We start from the raw sequence: 19,581 nt of genomic DNA on the forward strand, positions 1-19,581 counted from the left end.
CGATGGACTGACTGGCATTGATTCTCAGTTAAGCATCAAGGATCACCTTGAGCTCAGTTAAGAACGCTGAGAACTTCAAAAAGAAAAATTCTGTGATCAGGAATTAGATATGTTGGTCTCTTCCTGCCCTGCCTATTTTTCTGAATGGTGACACAGACCATTCATAACGTAGGAATATTCTCCACAACTGTGAGCAGGGCAGGGCGGTGCGGGAGGCGAAGATGAGCGTCAGCAATTATCTACAGCATTGTTCTCGGCTCCTGCTCAGGCTGCGCAGAAAAAGCCATTTTGGTTCCAGAAATTCATTCCGATTGTGCAGATAACTGATCGAATACTACAGAATGGAGCTTTGCTGAGTGAAAGCAGCCCAGATCCCGTGATCCTCAGGCAGGCACCTCCAGGTGGTGGAGATGTCAGGCCCCATCCTGGCACCAGGACAGCTTCTCTTGGTTGCAAGGGGCCAATAGCCACTAATTTCAAACACTCTTCTGAATCACAGTTGCTGGAAGCCCTGGGAGGAGAGAGAGCTCAGGGGCTCAGATCTTGCTTGCAGGTTCCCTGTTGGGGCATCTGTATGGCTGCTGTGAGAAGAGGAGGCTGGTCTAGAGGGGCCTCTGGCCTGATCCAGCCAGCTCTTCTTCTGCATAACCTGATAGCTGTGCTGTGCAAATGTTAATGGAGAAATCTGAGGGCTCCCTTGGACAAAAAACAAGGAGACCAGCCAGGAAGACCAGAGCAAAACAGCAGCCAGTAGGCTTGGTCTTTATTGGAGCCTGTCACGACAGGACTCCCACCTGCCACCAGGTGGAACAAGATGGAAGCCTGAACAAAAGAACCCCCAAACTTTTATTAGCTGCTAATCCGCATGTTATGGGACGCGGGTGGCGCTGTGGGTTAAATCACAGAGCCTAGGACTTGCCAATCAGAAGGTCAGCGGTTTGAATCCCCGCGACGGGGTGAGCTCCCATTGCTCGGTCCCTGCTCCTGCCAGCCTAGCAGTTCGAAAGCATGTCAAAGTGCAAGTAGATAAATAGGTACTGCTCCGGCGGGAAGGTAAACGGCGTTTCCGTGCGCTGCTCTGGTTCGCCAGAGTCATGCTGGCCACATGACCCGGAAGCTGCACGCCGGCTCCCACGGCCAGTAAAGCAAGATGAGTGCCGCAACCCCAGAGTCGGCCACGACTGGACCTAATGGTCAGGGGTCCCTTTTCCTTTAATCCCCATGTTACCCCCCCCCCCAAACTACATCACTAATATATCATGGTTACATCATGAAAGGGGAGGTCTGGTGGCAGTAATCTGAGCATCCTGGACCCTGCCCCATGCTTCCCCTTGCCCTCCACCAAACACCCATCAAGTGTAACAAACAAGATATTTACATTTCCCTGTTTCCCAGCCAAGTTAATCCCACCATTTTGTCTTCATCTGGGTTTGTTATTTCTGGAATGGCTACCTGTCTTGACACAAGCTGACACAAGTTTTAATCTTTTAAAATCTATTGCTATCGAAACGTTCTTCCTACTGATAATCTTATAGTGTAATCTTTCTTTTTTGCAAACGGCTTTGAGGCTTTTCTTAAACATTCAAGCAGCGTGTAAATTTAATGAAGTGAAATAATGATTAGCGAAGAGGGTGCTGGGAGGAGCCCTTTGTGCTGGGGACTCAGTTCTGGCATGGGAAACTGCCAACCCTTAAAAGGGACAAGGTCCCCTGTCTGCGAGGGGGGGGAGCTTCAGTGGTGCCTCTTAGCTGAAGAGAGAGGGGCATCTGAGTGTTGGGGTGGGGCAAGGGGTGTGTGTGAAGGAGGTGCTGTGCCAGCGGCTTGTGACCCCCCCCCCCAAGCACAAGGAGGGCCTGGCCGAGGGAGGGGCCTTCTGCACTCAGCACCAGCCTGGAGGACCTGCACTTTGTCAGCCCCCCTCCCTGCCTCACCTTCTGACCTCCCCCCCCCCCAGTCCTCCAGAGCAGCTGGCTCACTTCTCCAACAGGGATATTTATAGTGTCAAGAGGGCCTGTGATAGGGAGGGGGGGCAGCACTCTTTTTCTGGCACCCGGGGGGGGGAGCAGCAGCACTCTGGGGTGTGATGGAGAGGAGCAGGAGCTGGGGGGTTGGCAGCTGGGAGGGGACACAGCCCCTGCCCCCTCCCCTGCCCCATTTTGAGAGGCTCTCTTTGGTCCCCCTCCCCATGCTCCGCTAGCCTGTAGACTTCATGGAATGATAGAAATGTAGAGCTGGGACCCCCAGGGGTCCTCTAGTCCACCCTCCTGCGATGCAGGCATCTCGGCCCAAGCATCCAGGACAGATGGCCAGCCAACCTCTGCTTCAAAACCTCCAAGGATAGAGAGGCTACCACCTTAAGGAGTCCACTTCACCATGGAACGGCTCTTGCCATCAGAAAGTTCTTCCTGATGTTTGGTTGGAATCTCCTTCCTTTAACTTGAAGCCATTGGTTTGAGTCCTATTCTCTGGAGCAGGAGAAAACCAGCTTGCCCCATCTTCCACGTTCAGCCCTTCAGATATTTGAAGATGGCTATTATGTCTTCTGAGGGACACAGGTGGCACTGTGGGTTAAACCACAGAGCCTAGGACTCGCCAATCAGAAGGTCAGCGGTTCGAATCCCCGCAACGGGGTGAGCTCCCGTTGCTCTGTCCCAGCTCCTGCCAACCTAGCAGTTCCAAAGCATGTCAAAGTGCAAGTAGATAAATAGGTGCCGCTCCGGTGGGAAGGTAAACGGCATTTCCATGCGCTGCTCTGGTTCGCCAGAAGCGGCTTAGTCATGCTGGCCACATGACCCGGAAGCTGTACACCGGCTCCCTGGGCCTATAGAGCAAGATGAGTGCTGCAACCCCAGAGTCGGTCACGACTGGATCTAATGGTCAGGGGTCCCTTTACCTTTATTGTGTCTTCTCTCCATCTTCCTTTCTCCAAGTTAAACATCCCCAGCTCCTTCAACCATTCCTCATCAGGCTTGGTTTCCAGACCTTTGATCGTCTTGGTCACCCTCCTCTGCCCACCTTCCAGCTGGTCAACATCCTTCTTCAATTGTGGCACCCAGGACTCCTGGTGTGGCCTGACCAAGGCAGAATAGAGCAGGAATATTACTTTCCTTGATCTGGACACTATATTGCTGTTGATGCAGCCTAGAATAGCGTCTGCTTTTTTTGCTGCTGCATCATACTATGGACTCCTGTTCATCTTGGTCCACTGAGACCCCTAGACCCTCTTCACACGCCCTCCTGGCAAGCCCTGTATGGCAAGACCACCCTGCCCAGGCCCACCCATCGAGTGCCCTCTTCCCCACAGAGGGACCTGCCTGTTGTCTGCTGGGAGGGATGGCTTAGTTGGTAGATCCTGAGACCCTTCATCTCAAGGTCCTGAGCCCCACTGTCACCAAGAGGATTCCTGCTTTGCAGGGAGTTGGACTAGATCAGGCATCTCCAACCTTCAGCCCTCCAGATGTTTTGGACTACAATTCCCATCATCCCTGACCAGTGGTCCTGTTAGCTAGGGATCATGGGAGTTGTAGGCCAAAACATCTGGAGGGCCGCAGGTTGGGGGTGCCTGGACTAGATGACCCTCCGGGTCCCTTCCAACTATACAGTTCTGTGAAGCCCCCTGAACAGGGCCAGAAGGCGCCAGCTCCTTCCCACTGTGGCTTCCTGGGCTTAGCGCCAAGAGTTGCTCAGCCTTCCCATCTTTCTTGCAGAAGGGAATGCAGGAACTTCTTAAGTAGCATATGTTAATTGCTTTCTGGGAGACGGAGCAAAAGACACAAGGAGCTGTGCTGTCTGCAATTGATGCTCCTCAGAAGCCTGGTCACTTGGGGCGCCCCCTGGTGGCACAGGCAGGACTCTTGCAGGGGTGGCCAGTGTGTGTGTCTTGCGCCTCTTCCAGGGGCCTGGGATGCTCAAAGAAGTGACTGCTGGTTTCTACTTATCCACAGCTCACTTCAAAGGTCCACACTTATTGTCTCTCAGATAACAGAAGGCAGCCAGATAAGCTGATATGAGATGGGCAGCAGGGCGGGGAGTGGGGACTGACGACAGACTTGCAGCCTGAATGGAGGCTTGGAGGCTGGAAGAATCGGGGGAAGCTCAGAACTCAAGATGACAAGAAATGTTAAAAAGAATGGAACATGTTTATTATGTATTTGCAAAGGTAAACAGGCTAATACATTGGCAAGATTTTAAGAACACTTGTAATTTTAGAAGTAGCACAGGAAATTTGAGGTGAAATAATAATAATTTGGAGTAGAAATGATATGCAGTTGAAAAGAAAATTTAAGGAAGGCGGGGGGAGTCCCAGGATTTGCAGAATCCCATTTTATTGATTTGATACTGTTTTTGTGTATTTTTTTCTTTTTTGTGGTTGTTGTTTGTTTTTGTTGAAAATTTAATTATTATTTTTTTTAAAAGAAGGTTGGAAGAATCAGGGCAGAATCTAAAGTCCTCCTTTATGCTGCACAGAGTAAAACAATGGATTCGACCAAGGGATGGAGGCGGCGGCTGTGAGGGGCTCCTCTCTGGCCGGAAGAAGCTTTGCTTCCAAATACCAGCTGCTGCTGGAAACCACTGGAGGGGAGAGTTGCTGCCGGACCCCGATCCTGCATGTGGGGCTCCCAAATGGGCATCTGCTTGGGCCCAGGCCTGATTCTGCAGGCTTTCTTGGGGGCTTAATTTGTCACACAATGCATGGTGAAATTATGGATTCAATGACAGGAGAGGAGATTCTGACGCAACATTAGGAAGAATTGTCGGAGAGCAAGAGCTCTTAGACGTGGAACAGATCCCCTTGGGAGGTGGTAGACTCTCCTCTACTGGAGGTTTTTAAATGGAGGTGGGGGAATGGAGGCTGGGCACTCACCTGCCCCTTCCGAGTAGACCTGGTGGCTCGGCTATGGGGGCAAGCACTGATTCTGAATACCTGTTGGTGGCCGTCTCAGGAGGGGATTGTTGCTCTTATGCTCGGATCCTGTTGGTTGGCTCCTGCGAGAAGAGGATGCTGGACCAGATGGGCCTGGGCCTGATCCAGCAGCCAGGCTCTTCTTACGCTCAGGAAGGAAGGTCAACTGAGACTGGCTGGATAACCTACTTGTTTTTCGCTCTTGAGATTGGCTCTGGATTTCTGGCTGCAGCCAAAGCCTTGAGGTGATGGAGGGAGCTCCCTGGTCAGCTACCAGTTCCCAGTGGCCACCAGATAAGCTCAGTCCTAGGGAGGTGGGAGAGTCGCCCAGGGAGGCTGCCTGCCTACCGCTCAGCTGTTGTTTCCACTGCTGGGCTGCGTTTGCAGTTCTCATTCTGACTCCAGGCTGCCCGCTGCTGATGTTTGGAGCTGCTGCTGGGCTCCATGGCAAGGCCAGGAGGGGCAGAAATACTGGCAGGCGAGCAGGACCTTGGAGCGCCCCCCAGGCCCTCCTCACCTGGACTCCCTGCTGTGGCGAAGGCAGCATCCTCCTGTTTTCTCCCTTCCTCTCTCCTCTGGCTTGTTTGTTGTGAGCACTTCTGACATTTTGCCCTGGGTGGCTCTCAGGGGACCCGGCGCTCCTTCCAAGTCCTAAAATACCACCAGCCTCTGCGCCCTTTGAGGTGGAGCAGAGGGACAGAGGGCGGCTTGGAGAGAGAAGCCGGGAGCCTCTGGGCCCAGACTTCAGAGGGGGAGGAGGAGGAGGAGGGAGCCCAGAACCCGGCAGGTTCCAGGTGCTTCCCTGGATGTGAGCCAAGAGGAGACCTGGCGGCAGAGAAAGGCTCCCAGGTGGGAGAGGGATGCAAGCAAGTGTCTCTTCCACCCACCCAGATAGGGGCAAGAAAGGGGGGGGCAGGAAGGAACGCTGCTCCTTCAGCCTCTGCAAGATCCACAATTCAGTGAACGTAGAATGGATTCAATATCACAAAGGGACAGTTTAGACTTAATGCCTATGAATGGAGTACATGTAAAGGTACATGTTGTTGTTGTTGTTGTTGTTGAGTCGTTTAGTCGTGTCCGCCTCTTCGTGACCCCCTGGACCAGAACACGCCAGGCCCTCCTGTCTTCCACTGCCTCCCGCAGTTTGGTCAGACTCATGTTTGTAGCTTCGAGAACACTGTCCAACCATCTGGTCCTCTGTCATCCCCTTCTCCTTGTGCCCTCCATCTTTCCCAACATCAGGGTCTTTTCCAGGGAGTCTTCTCTTCTCATGAGAAGTCTTGGAGCCTCAGCTTCAGGGTCTGTCCTTCCAGGGAGCACTCAGGGCTGATTTCCTTCCGAATGGATCGGTTTGATCTTCTTGCAGTCCATGGGACTCTCAAGGGTCTCCTCCAGCACCAGAATTCAAAAGCATCAATTCTTCGGCGATCAGCCTTCTTTATAGTCCAGCTCTCACTTCCATACATCACTACTGGGGAAACCATAGCTTGAACTATACAGACATTTGTTGGCAAGGTGATGTCTCTGCTTTATCACAAAGCATTTATGGCAAAGTCAACCCATCATTTGAGTCCATCTGCATGAGTGGAGATGCATTCAGAAGCAGGAAGCCCAAGGTGTTGGGGCCCAGATGATGCCCTGGGCAGAGTGGCAGGCTGGCATCCCCAGAGAAGACCAGAGATTGTGGCCCCAGAGGAGGCGGGGGGAGCCTTCCAGGTCATCCGGAACTACAACTCCCATCATCCCTGGCAACTGCCCCCCCCCCCCCCGTTCTACTCTGTGACTGTTGCTGCCCTTGGCAAATTAGAGAAATTCATGGGGGGGGGGCAGCCTTGTAGGCCATTGGAAGAGCAGGCCAAGACTGCCTGTGTTGAGTGAGCGCTGAAGAAGGCTGAGAATGGCTCCTGGCCAGCGTGGCTGCCCTCTGCCTGCACCCTCTGAGGCAGCACTGCTGCTGAATCCCAGTTTCTGGAAACTTCAGGAGAGGAGAGTTGCTCTGGGGCTCCGATCCTGCTTCTGGGTTTCCCATTTGGGCATCTGGTTGGCCAAAGTGAGAACAGGGGGCTGGATCTGGTGGGAGCCCCTTTGGCCTCATCCAGCAGGCTCTTCGGATGCTCTTCAACATCTGGCGGACCAAACCTCCCCACGGCCTGCTTTGTGGGGTACTTTTTGTAAACTCTATGGGGTTGCCTTTTCCTAAAATAAACATTTCTCAAGTCTGCTGCCTGGTTAATGGTGAAGGGGGGAAGAACTTTTCTGATGATTAAAAGTTTTCAGCCAGTTGACCAAACCAATTAGTTGATGAAACTGTGATTAGCTGTGATTTTCTGGACTAGATGACCCTTGAAGTCCCCCCTCTGACTCCCAAATTCAGGGCTGCAGCAATTCTGCTTTTCTCTGCCCTGAGCTCTCAGGGCTGCCAATGGCAACACTAAGGCAGGGGCGCCACCTTGTGGCCATAGTGCAGAACTGCACCACTGCAGTGCAGGACGGGTTTTCTATGCTATCCGTGGCTACCAGTCGGCTCACTCGCGGGATCATCACTACCTAGATTGAGGTTGAACCCTGGCAAGGCAGAAGTACTGTTTTGGGGGGACAGGAGGCGGGCGGGTGTGGGGGACTCCCTGGTCCTGAATGGGGCAACTGTGCCCCTGAAGGACCAGGTGCGCAGCCTGGGAGTCATTTTGGACTCACAGCTGTCCATGGAGGCACAGGTTAAATTCGTGTCCAGGGTGGCTGTCTGCCAGCTCCATCTGGTACGCAGGATGAGACCCTCCCTGCCCCTGGACTGTCTCACCAGAGTGGTGCATGCTCTGGTTATCTCTCGCTTGGACTACTGCCATGCACTCTACGTGGGGCTACCTTTGAAGGTGACCCGGAAACTGCAATTAATCCAGAATGCAGCAGCCAGACTGGTGACTGGGAGCGGTCTCTGGGACCACATAACACCATTCCTGAAAGACCTACATTGGCTCCCAGTATGTTTCCGAGCACAATTCAAAGTGTTGGTGCTGACCTTTAAAGCCCTAAACAGCCTCGGCCCAGGATACCTGAAGGAGCGTCTCCACCCCCATCGTTCAGCCTGGACACTGAGGTCCAGCTCTGAGGGTCTTCTGGCGGTTCCCTCATTGCGAGAAGCCAAGTTACAGGGAACTAGGCAGAAGGCCTTCTCGGTGGTGGCACCCTCCCTGTGGAACGCCCTCCCACCAGATGTCAAGGAAGTAAATAACTATGGTATCTGACTTTTAGAAGACATCTGAAGGCAGCCCTGTTTAGGGAAGTTTTTAATGCCTAATGTTTTATTGTATTTTTAATATTTTGTTGGAAGCCGCCCAGAGTGGCTGGAGAAACCCAGCCAGATAGGCATGGTATAAATAATAAATGATGATGATGATTGTGATGATTGGGCTTGCACGTTCCTATGATCCTTGTGAGCGAAGCTGTGGGGAGTCTCATACTCCCAGCAGGGTCACCCAAGGCGGTAAGGTCAAAGGGGAGGTCAACGACAAAGAATGACCCAAGAAGTCGACTACATGGAACTGGCGGAAATGACTGGCAGAATCCGAGACCAGGGAGAAGAGTCGGTGAAAGAAGACTGGAAGAAATTTAAGGACTATTTACAGAAATATTGCAAAATTAAGGAACTTTAGAAGGATGTTGGATAGAAACTAAGAGGTTTTAGCTGTAATGCTTTAAGAGACATGGAAAAAAAGGTTAACAATTGGGTAAAAGATTAATGGTAAGGATTTGCTGAACCAACAAATTGAATTGGAATACAAAGAAGGGAGGTATGAGGAGGTCCGGGGAAATAAGAGTAAGGAAGATAGGTTATGGAACATTATTGTGTTTTTAACTGTTTTATTTTGTATGTTTTTTTTCTTCTTATTTTTTACTGTTTTTGTTATATCTTAAAACTTTATACTTTTTCTTTATTCTGTACTTTCATGTATCTTTAATAAATATCATTTATAAAAATAAAAAAAAAGAATGACCCAAGAAGTCCTCAGCGGCAGAACAGGCAGATGATAAGAAGTGATATGTTACAACCGCTGTGAAGGTCGTTGTGATACTCATGCCATCAGAACAGAGCCTTACTGCGAAGACTGTGTGTTAGTCAGAGTGCCCTGATCTCCACACATAAAGCAAATTCACGCACAGGCATCTTCCAGAAATCTATTTATTATTTTCATCGCCACAATCCTACACATTGTTGAAGGGAAACTCCCTGCTGGGGTAGAAATCTTAGACTTCAAACTCTGCTGTGGACTTTTCATGTGAAAAGTTACTTTTTAAATATACCAGGAAAGGTTCCCACTTCTCCTTGACAGAGTCTTGATTTGTGTTTCTTTTCGGTGCCCTCAGTTTTGGCCTCTCCGTCTTCCATGATTTCCACCAGCCCTTCTCCCTTTGAGGGGATTCTCTCATCTCTCCCCTTCTGCACAGATTCCCTGCTGCTGTGGTTACATGCATAAATAGAGTGTGCGCTTTCTTTGGGATTTCACTGCCCGGTATCCCCAGCAGGAAGGCTTCTGACCTCTTGGGAAAAGCCACTTAATTTCCCCCCTTCATTTGATTATATATCATGTCCCAATAGGCCATGAGCGATGGCCACCAACTCTGATGCTTTTAAAAGAGCATTGGGCAAACCCATGGAAAAGACGGCTGCACTGCGTTTTTAATATTCTGTTGGGAGATAATATTATTATATTGCCTGGGGTTGGTTTGGATGACCCTTGGGGTCCCTTCCAGCTCTGCACTTCTGACTCTGGGGCTGAGCTGCTCTGCCTGGCCTCCTCCGATCTGCCGTCTCCTTGGGTGGGGAGGGGGGGTTGGGCTCGGAGTGTCTTTAAGCAGATTCCCAGAAGATTGCAAGATTCCAAATCCCTTGAAAATGAGGTCAGTACAACTGTCCTCCCCCCCCCCCGCCTGCCATGCCTGTGGAGGCCTCTGCCCTCCCCTGGGGGGGCAGGATTGAGCCCTGCATTCTCCCACTCCCACAGAAGAAGAACCCCACCTTTCCTTTCCGCTTGGGACCACGTTTTGCGGCAGGAATGTCGCAAGTCTGCTGCCACGTAAGGGGCAGGGGAGGGTATCTGGGCAGCAAGACCTGGGCTTTGAAGAGGGCCTGGCACCCCCTCTGCCCGCTTCCCCCAGCCGCTGGGTGACGAGAGTGTGAGATAATCCCCCTGCAGCCAGCGGAGGAGTGGGGAGGGGGCTCCCTGTGCCCAGAACCTCACGCCTGCCTGCGGGATTAGTGCTGCAGCTGTTAAGAGCTGTGCCTGGATTAGGGCTTGCCCAGCCCACTCGCTGGGTTCCTGGCGCTGCCACCCCGCGGGCACATTCCTCGCGTCTGATGCTGCCAAGTCGGTGGTGGCCCCTCTTCCCCCCGCAGTGAGGTTTGGTGCCAGGAGCGGACGGCATTCCATAGAGTTTGTGGGTATCAGCTTGGAATTGCAGACAGACAGGCCGTCATCCGACCTCTGCTAAAGGACCTCCAGCGAATCACAGAATCACCGGCTTTTAGGGTTGGAAGGGGCCTTCGGGGGTCATCTAGCCCAACCCCCTGAAATGCAGAAATCACAGCAAAAGCTCTCCTTTCTGGTCACTCAGGTCCTCCCCTCCAGAGCAATGCAAAGCAAGTTTTCTCCCTCTTCCTCTACACAAGACATGAGAAGCTGCCAGCATCAGTCAGGGGGATCCAGAAATAAGGATCATCAGTCAGTTATTTCCCTTTAGAAGCAAAATTAAAGAAAATGGACAGACTCCCCTCCTCAAACAGCTCCCTCTTAAACTGGAGATTTAATAATATTCTCTGCAATTAATTTCCAATGTGTTCAAAATAGTTCTTTGTTTTCTGTATTTCCTCTCCCTTATCCTCTAGTAGCTGGCTGCTTTTATTGCTCCTTTAAAAAAAATTTAAAAATGGTTTCATTACATTTCAAGCAATTACTATAAATATTTAAATTTTAATCCTTTTTTTAAAAAAAAATATGACACATGTCTATTTGGGAGGGTGTTTGGATTGTGGCAATTGATTCTTGTTGTTTTAATAGATTTTGTGGGGTTTTGTGGATTCTTAATCACTTGTCAAGCACCCTGTGACAAAGGGCTGATTGCAGATGAATAATCTGGATAAATAGGTAAATTGGAAGAAAGGGGAAAGTTGCATTTAAAGCCCACCCACCCGAGAATTTGGGAACCTGAATTTGTCTAATCCCCTTTTCAAGCCTTCCAGGTTGGTGACCGTTAGGGCTGGGCAATATATCAATATATCATCTAAAACCAGCTTGAAGTCCATATCATGATATCAGTCTCTTAATGGCCTCTCCAAGGCAGTGCTAGAAGCTGAGATATAAAAGCTAGGAGCCAAACGGCACCTTAAACTTGGGTTTCGGTTGCTACAACTGAATGCCCAGGCACCCTGCCAATCAGTTGATTCACCAAGCAGTGCAACACCCATAGATGCGTTTCTTTGGGTGCCATGCTGCCCCCCAAGCCAGCCGACTGGCACGGCGGCATCACCGGCCAGTCAGATGGAGATGGTAGTCGCCAAACGTGGCAAGCAGACATCGCGGCTTCCTCACAAAAGGCTGCTTGCCTGTTGCAAAATCAATGTGACTGGCGCCCAGTTACCGTATTTTTCGCTCCATAAGACGCACCCTTTTCTTCCTAAAAAGTAAGGGGAAATGTCTGTGCATCGTATGGAGCGAATGTGTGGTCCCTGGAGCCGAACTGCTCAGGGGCAAAAAGCAGATTGTGCGCTTTTTGGGGGGAAAGAGGGAAGGGGGTGTTGAAACAAAGCTGCTGATCGTTTGCCGATCGGGGAGAGAGATAAGGGATGCTAGAGATAAAGGAGGCTGCCTGGGAGGGGGCCACAGTGGTGCAAAAATGTGGTTACAGAGCACGGATCCACATGGATCCTTAGGATTTTTGCATTGGGTCACCCCAAATTCACCATCAGATCACATGTCTGTGGCCACAGCATGAACCACAAAAATCATACATCCACTGTTTCATTCAGAGTATTTTTTTTTTCTTGTTTTCCTCCTCTAAAAACTAGGTGCGTCTTATGGTCAGGTGCGTCTTATGGGGCGAAAGATATGAGTAGTTCTGAATGTTGCTCCAGGGACATAAGGGACCGGGGGGGGGGATGCCAAGGATGCCAGGGGGTCCTAAGGATGCCTCTGCTTCTCGTGTCAAGGGAGAGGGAGAAGAGCTGCTCTCTCTTTGCTTTCTCGGTGCTGAGAGCATTTTACAAACTTCCCTCCTCTTGCCTCTTCCTTCCTGAAACCTAACGCCCCCTTTCTCTTCTGCTCCTTTGCCCCCCCCCCCCCAGGGAGCTGCTTCCTGTGCCTGGTGGACGTGGTCCCCGTCAAGAATGAGGATGGCTCCGTCATCATGTTCATCCTCAACTTTGAGGTGGTGATGGAGAGGGACCTTCTGACCAGCCCAGTCAAGAACACCAACCACTGGGTCTCCCCAGCCGCCTGGCTGCCCACAGGTAGGGGGGCCCCTATGTGTGGGTGGGGGTCACCCTCCTGCAACCCCCATCCCACCCCGGAAGGCTCTAAGGCAACCCACACACAGGTGGAACATGGGGTGGCCTCAGGGCCAGACGGAGGTTTGATGAGGCCCTAAGCTACTGAAGGGAATGGGGCCCTTTCTATGTCCACCTGTCCTTTGTCAACAACAAATTGCCGCTGTTTTTTGTGTCGAACATATGCTGTATGGCAGAGATAGGCAACCTAAGGCCTGGGGGCCAGATCTTGCCCAATCGCCTTCTCAATCCAGCCCATGGACAGTCCAGGAATCAGCGTGTTTTTACATGAGTAGAATGTGTCCTTTTATTTAAAATGCATCTCTGGGTTATTTGTGGGGCATAGGAATTCATTCATTCCCCCCCCCCAAAAAAAAATATAGTCCTGCCCACCACATGGTCTGAGGGATGGTGGACTGGCCCACGGCTGAAAAAATTGCTGACCCTTGCTATATGGTAATTTATGGACCTAATAGGTATCTAAAGCCATTTGCACATCAGAAAATATGTATTTTATCAAAGCAATTGTTGAACTGAAATACAATTAAGAAGAAGTATATTAATAGTGAAATACAATTAAGAAGAAGTATATTAATTGTGAAATAATTACCAGTGATATTTTAGGGAGCAGGCTAGCAGGTGTGGCCCCTGACTTACATCGTAGGAGCCCACACAACACAAAGCACGGTTGCTGCATGTAGGTTTTATTTTATTTGTTTTTTATCTTATTTTTTGAAAATGCACATTCAGTGTTTTTTTCCCTTTAATTTTTTTTGGGGGCCCCCAAGAGAGCGGGGCCCTAAGCTAGAGCTTGTGGAGCTTATACGTCAATCCAGCCCTGGGTGGTCTGGAGGAGCCACCCCCCCCCACTGGGGCTCCTGCCCACCCTGGGCTGCCCAATTCCTCCAGGGATGCTGTCTCAACCTGCCTGCCCCCTTCCTCGCCCTCGGCTTCAGAGGGGCTGCCCGCCCTTGGCGGCTTCTGTGCTGGAAAGTGACATTTATTTGGTCAGGTGAAAAAAAAGCAGAGGTGGAGCCAGTGTGGTGTAGTGGTTAAGAGCGGTAGACTCGTAATCTGGGGAACCGGGTTCGCGTCTCCGCTCCTCCACATGCAGCTGCTGGGTGACCCTGGGCTCGTCACACTTCTTTGAAGTCTCTCAGCCCCACTCACCTCACAGAGTGTTCGTTGCGGGGGAGGAAGGGAAAGGAGAATGTCAGCCGCTTTGAGACTCCTTCGGGTAGTGATAAAGTGGGATATCAAATCCAAACTCCTCCTTTTCATCTTCTTCTTCTTCTTCTTCATCTTCTTCTTCTTCTTCTGGGGAGGGGAAGGGTTAGTGACTTCACAGCACCGGCCAATCCGTCCTGTGCCCAGCTGGTTCCTCCTGCAAATGGGCAGAGCTGGTTTCTCTGGAGTTTGGTCCTGGGGAGGTGGCAGTGAGGGGGCTTCTTCCAGAGCAGGCTTTCGCCTTCATGCATCTGAGGATGGGGGGGGGGGCGAGTCCGAGGCACATTCCTACCTGGATGTAAATCAGCAGGGAGCAGAGGTAGCAGGGCAGCAGTTGAAGAAGGAGCCAAAAGGGTTTTCTTGTGTGTGTGTGTTTCTTTGTGGCTGATTAGCTGTTCTCCCTGTGCAAAGGTCAGAGGGGGCAGGGTTTCTGTTGAGGCAGGTGATTAGCTGTGGGAGGAGCTTATCAGAGCTTGCAGGGCAGCAGTTGAAGAAGGAGCCAAAAGGGTTTTCTTGTGTGTGTGTGTTTCTTTGTGGCTGATTAGCGGCGCGCGCAGTTTGATCCATCTTTTAGATTTAGGGGCGCTAGTCTCAAACGTTTGTTGGGGGAGACCTAGGTTTTTTTTGTGGGGGGAGTTATTTGTCCTGTCTTCACGCTTTTTATGATGGAGGACCGCTGTAGCCACCCCAACGATGTTCTCAAGATGGAGGGGGAGGGAACAGCTGCAGTCGCCTGCGGTTCCTGCGCAATGTTTGCCATCTTGCCAAAGGTTGCAGGCAGCTTTACCTGCAGCAATTGCATGTTGATTGCCCTCTTAAAAGACAAAGTCCAGCAACTGGAGGAACGTGTAGCTACTCTCCAAAGAATTAGAGAGCTGGAGCTCTTCTTGGAAGCAACAGAGCACACCGTCTCCACCAAGGAGGAGACAGGGGACTCCCCTGAGAAGGAGGCTAGTTCACCAACACAGGAGCCAGATATATGGAGAAACGTGACTCAAAGAAGTAGGAGGCCCAGGGTTCGTTCTGATAGTTTAGAAATACACAATCGCTTTGAGGTCCTCTCCCCTAGCATGGAAGACGAAGAGCAGACTCCATTTGAGGATCTCTCCCTCATTACAGTCGATCAGGTATATGAAGACGAGCAGCAAAGTCAGTCCTCAGGGAATGTGCAGGCGACCTTGGAACGGACAGCTCATGGAAGAACCCCGACCAAACCTAAGAGGAGGCGTGTAGTGGTGATAGGGGATTCCCTACTGAGGGGAACAGAAGCAGTGATCTGTGGGCCTGACAAGATGTCTCGGGAAGTGTGCTGTCTCCCCGGGGCTAAGATCCAAGATGTAACTGAACGACTGCAAGGAATCATAAAACCCACTGACAAATACCCCTTCCTCTTGGTTCATGTGGGAACCAATGACACTGCAAGCAATAGCCTCCAGAAGATCAAAAGAGACTACGAGGCTCTGGGCAGGAAATTGAAGCAATTAAATGCACAAATTGTCATCTCATCTGTCCTCCCAGTTGAACGACGTGGCCCAGGGAGAGAGGGGAAAATAGTGGAAGTGAACAGCTGGCTTCGCAAATGGTGTAAACAGGAACGGTTTGGATTCTTAGATCATGGACTGCAGTTTCTTGAAGATGGACTTCTGGCAAGCGATGGGCTGCACCTCACAACGGTTGGGAGAAATGTTTTTGCCAAAAATCTCAGCAACCTCATCAGGAGGGCTTTAAACTGACTAATGTGGGGGAGGGAGACAGTGCTCCTGAAGGTAGGAGTCTATCAATTGATGAAGATGATCATCCAAATGTCATAGACCAAATGGAGCAAACAGCACGCAGACCTAGTGGTGGGAGGAAAAAATCCTTAAATAAGAGACATGGGGGAATGATTAATGGACTTCAATGTCTGTACACTAATGTGCAAAGCATGGGAAATAAACAAGATGAGCTTGAGCTCTTGGTACAGCAAACTAAATATGACATAATAGGCATCACTGAAACCTGGTGGGATAAGTCCCACGATTGGAATGTAATAATGGGGGGATACAATCTATTTCGGAGAAACAGACCAGACAAGAAAGGAGGGGGAGTGGCGTTATATGTCAGGGATGTGTATACCTGTGAAGAGATCCAAGATTTAGAACCTCAAAGCCAAAGTGAGAGCATTTGGGTCAAAATTAAGGGAGAGAAGAATAACAGAGACCTCATTGTGGGAGTTTACTATAGATCCCCAAGCCAAACGGAGGACATAGATGATGCCTTCCTGGAACAGATGGCCAAGCATGCAAAAGGAAGGGAGACAGTAGTAATGGGGGACTTCAATTACCCGGATATTTGTTGGATGTCAAACTCAGCCAAGAGCATAAGGTCAAACAGATTCCTCACTGGCCTTGCAGACAACTTCATTGCCCAGAAAGTGGGAGAAGCAACAAGAGGAACAGCCATTTTAGATCTGGTCCTAACCAATGTGGATGAGCTGGTTAGTGGGGTAGAAGTGGAAGGATCATTAGGCGCGAATGATCATGCTCTTCTGAAGTTTACTATACAGCGGAAAGGAGCAGCCAAGCATACTAGGACTCAATTTCTTGACTTTAAGAAAGCTGACTTCATAAAACTTAGGGAAGTGCTGGGTGAGATCCCATGGACAGTAATACTAAAAGGAAAGGGAGTTCATGATGGCTGGGAGTTTGTTAAGAGGGAGATACTAAAAGCACAACGTCAGGCAATACCAATGAGACGGAAACATGGAAGGTGCCTAAAGAAGCCAGGGTGGCTATCTAAAGAACTTTTAACTGAGTTAAGATTAAAAAAGGATGTGTACAAAAAATGGAAAAGGGGGGAAACCACCAAAGAGGAATTCAAACAAATAGCCAGCACGTGTAGACACAAAGTCAGAAAAGCTAAAGCACAGAATGAACTCAGGCTTGCTAGAGAGGTTAAAAGCAACAAAAAAGGCTTTTATGGGTATGTTCGTAGCAAAAGGAAGAACAAAGAAACAGTGGGGTCACTCAGAGGAGAAGATGGTGAAATGCAAACAGGGGACACAGAAAGGGCTGAACTCCTCAATGCCTTCTTTGCCTCAGTCTTCTCCGATAAAGAAAACAATGCCCGACCTGAAGAATTTGGAGCAAATGATTCAGCAAAGGAAACACAGCCCAGAATAACTAAGGAGATAGTACAAGAATACTTGGCTAGTTTAGATGTATTCAAGTCTCCAGGGCCAGATGAACTGCATCCAAGAGTATTAAAAGAACTGGCAGATGTGATCTCAGAACCACTGGCAGTCATCTTTGAGAATTCCTGGAGAACAGGCAAAGTCCCGGCAGACTGGAGGAGGGCAAATGTTGTCCCTATTTTCAAAAAGGGGAAAAGAGAGGACCCAAATAATTACCGCCCAGTCAGTCTGACATCAATACCAGGGAAGATTCTGGAGCAGATCATTAAGAAAACAGTCTGTGAGCACCTAGAAAGGAATGCTGTGATCACCAATAGTCAGCATGGATTTCTGAAAAATAAGTCATGTCAGACTAACCTGATCTCGTTTTTTGACAGAATTACAAGCCTGGTAGATGAAGGGAACTCAGTGGATATAGCCTACCTTGATTTCAGTAAGGCATTTGACAAGGTGCCCCATGATATTCTTGTAAAGAAGCTGGTAAAATGCGGTCTTGACTATGCTACCACTCAGTGGATTTGTAACTGGCTGACTGACCGAACCCAAAGGGTGCTCATCAATGGTTCCTCTTCATCCTGGAGAAGAGTGACTAGTGGGGTGCCACAGGGTTCTGTCTTGGGCCCAGTCTTATTCAACATCTTTATCAACGACTTGGATGATGGACTCAAGGGCATCCTGATCAAATTTGCAGATGACACCAAACTGGGAGGGGTGGCTAACACCCCAGAGGACAGGATCACACTTCAAAACGACCTTGACAGATTAGAGAACTGGGCCAAAACAAACAAGATGAATTTGAACAGGGAGAAATGTAAAGTATTGCACTTGGGCAAAAAAAATGAGAGGCACAAATACAAGATGGGTGACACCTGGCTTGAGAGCAGTACATGTGAAAAGGATCTAGGAGTCTTGGTTGACCACAAACTTGACATGAGCCAACAGTGTGACGCGGCAGCTAAAAAAGCCAATGCAATTCTGGGCTGCATCAATAGGAGTATAGCATCTAGATCAAGGGAAGTAATAGTGCCACTGTATTCTGCTCTGGTCAGACCTCACCTGGAGTACTGTGTCCAGTTCTGGGCACCACAGTTCAAGAAGGACACTGACAAACTGGAACGTGTCCAGAGGAGGGCAACCAAAATGGTCAAAGGCCTGGAAACGATGCCTTATGAGGAACGGCTAAGGGAGCTGGGCATGTTTAGCCTGGAGAAGAGGAGGTTAAGGGGTGATATGATAGCCATGTTCAAATATATAAAAGGATGTCACATAGAGGAGGGAGAAAGGTTGTTTTCTGCTGCTCCAGAGAAGCGGACACGGAGCAATGGATCCAAACTACAAGAAAGAAGATTCCACCTAAACATTAGGAAGAACTTCCTGACAGTAAGAGCTGTTGGACAGTGGAATTTGCTGCCAAGGAGTGTGGTGGAGTCTCCTTCTTTGGAGGTCTTTAAGCAGAGGCTTGACAACCATATGTCAGGAGTGCTCTGATGGTGTTTCCTGCTTGGCAGGGGGTTGGACTCGATGGCCCTTGTGGTCTCTTCCAACTCTATGATTCTATGATTCTATGATTCTATGATCTGAAAAGCAGCCCTGAGAGCTAGAACTGGTTCACAAAGAGCAAATTTCTTTATTTCTTTTTAAAATATTTTTATTCATTTTTATCATTGCACATTTGCACTCAAACAATTTATATAATCATTTCATGAGATTCTCTGAATCTCGTGACTCCCCCTCCCCCCATCCCCTATATGGGTCCTTGTAACAGAAATCTACATGTCCGTATGTTCTCCACAATTTTCATTTCCCAAATTATTCATAATCTTCGTCACTTTACAAGTGCTTCTTAGAGTCCAACTAAACTTTTGATTTGCTTACAATGGTCTCCTAAGTAAATTACACCCCCCCCCCCCATTATTTTCAAGTCCTTCTTGATTCCTGCGTCTCCCGGTCAGTTTTGCCGTTTCGGCCAAGTCCAGCCGCTAGGCTTGCCATTATTTCTTCCTTCCATCTCTGAGCTAGTAGCATCCATGCAGCTGTTGTCGCAGACGTAAACAGTCTTTTCTGGTCTTTTGGAATCTCTGTACCTATAATTCCTAATAGGAAAGCTTCTGGTTTTTAAACAAATGTTTACTTTTTTTACTTTTTTTACATATAAATTTTTATTAGCTTTTTAACATATCATTTTCAACAGTAATTAAACATACTTTTACATCTTATTCAATTTTTTTGAATTCCATCAATCCTATCTGAAAATTTTCCAATCTAGTCTCTTAGTATGCATTTCTTATTTTCCCTGTTACATTTCAAACTCATAACCAATATCTCTATCTTTTCCTACTTTGAAACGTTTCATGTATTTCTCCTTCCAAAACTTCTTGTAGTCCTACTAGCGTAATTTGTGGATTACAGTTGCTCTTCAAATAATTTCGTCTGCCATTCTTCTTTCATCAGAATTTCTTCTTGTTTCCATTTCTGGGCTAGCAATACTCTTGCCGCAGTTGTTGCATATAAAAACAAATTAACATTTTGCCTATTAATGTCCTGACCTATAATACGAAGTAAAAATGCTTCTGGTTTTTTAAAAAATGTATATTTCAACATCTTATTCATCTCATTATATATCATTCCCCAGAAGCTCTTTACTTTTTTACATTCCCACCACATATGATAAAATGTTCTCTTTTTTCTTTACATTTCCAACATTTATTATTTGTCTCATATAATGTTAACTTTCTTTTTTCA

The 19,581-nt window shown here is 49.0% G+C and overlaps 1 protein-coding gene across 1 annotated transcript in view; it reads left to right on the forward strand.

Moving 5' to 3' along the window:
* Nucleotides 1-19,581, forward strand: part of KCNH2 (potassium voltage-gated channel subfamily H member 2) — an 84,147-nt gene that overhangs the window by 18,837 nt on the left and 45,729 nt on the right. The window contains exon 3 of the mRNA XM_080975401.1: nt 12,240-12,404. Within this exon, the coding sequence (XP_080831527.1) occupies nt 12,240-12,404 (165 nt within the window). The remainder of the gene's footprint in view (nt 1-12,239; nt 12,405-19,581) is intronic.

This window comes from Podarcis pityusensis (genome assembly GCF_964106645.2).
Source record: "Podarcis pityusensis genome assembly, chromosome: 12".
Lineage (NCBI taxonomy): Eukaryota > Metazoa > Chordata > Lepidosauria > Squamata > Lacertidae > Podarcis > Podarcis pityusensis.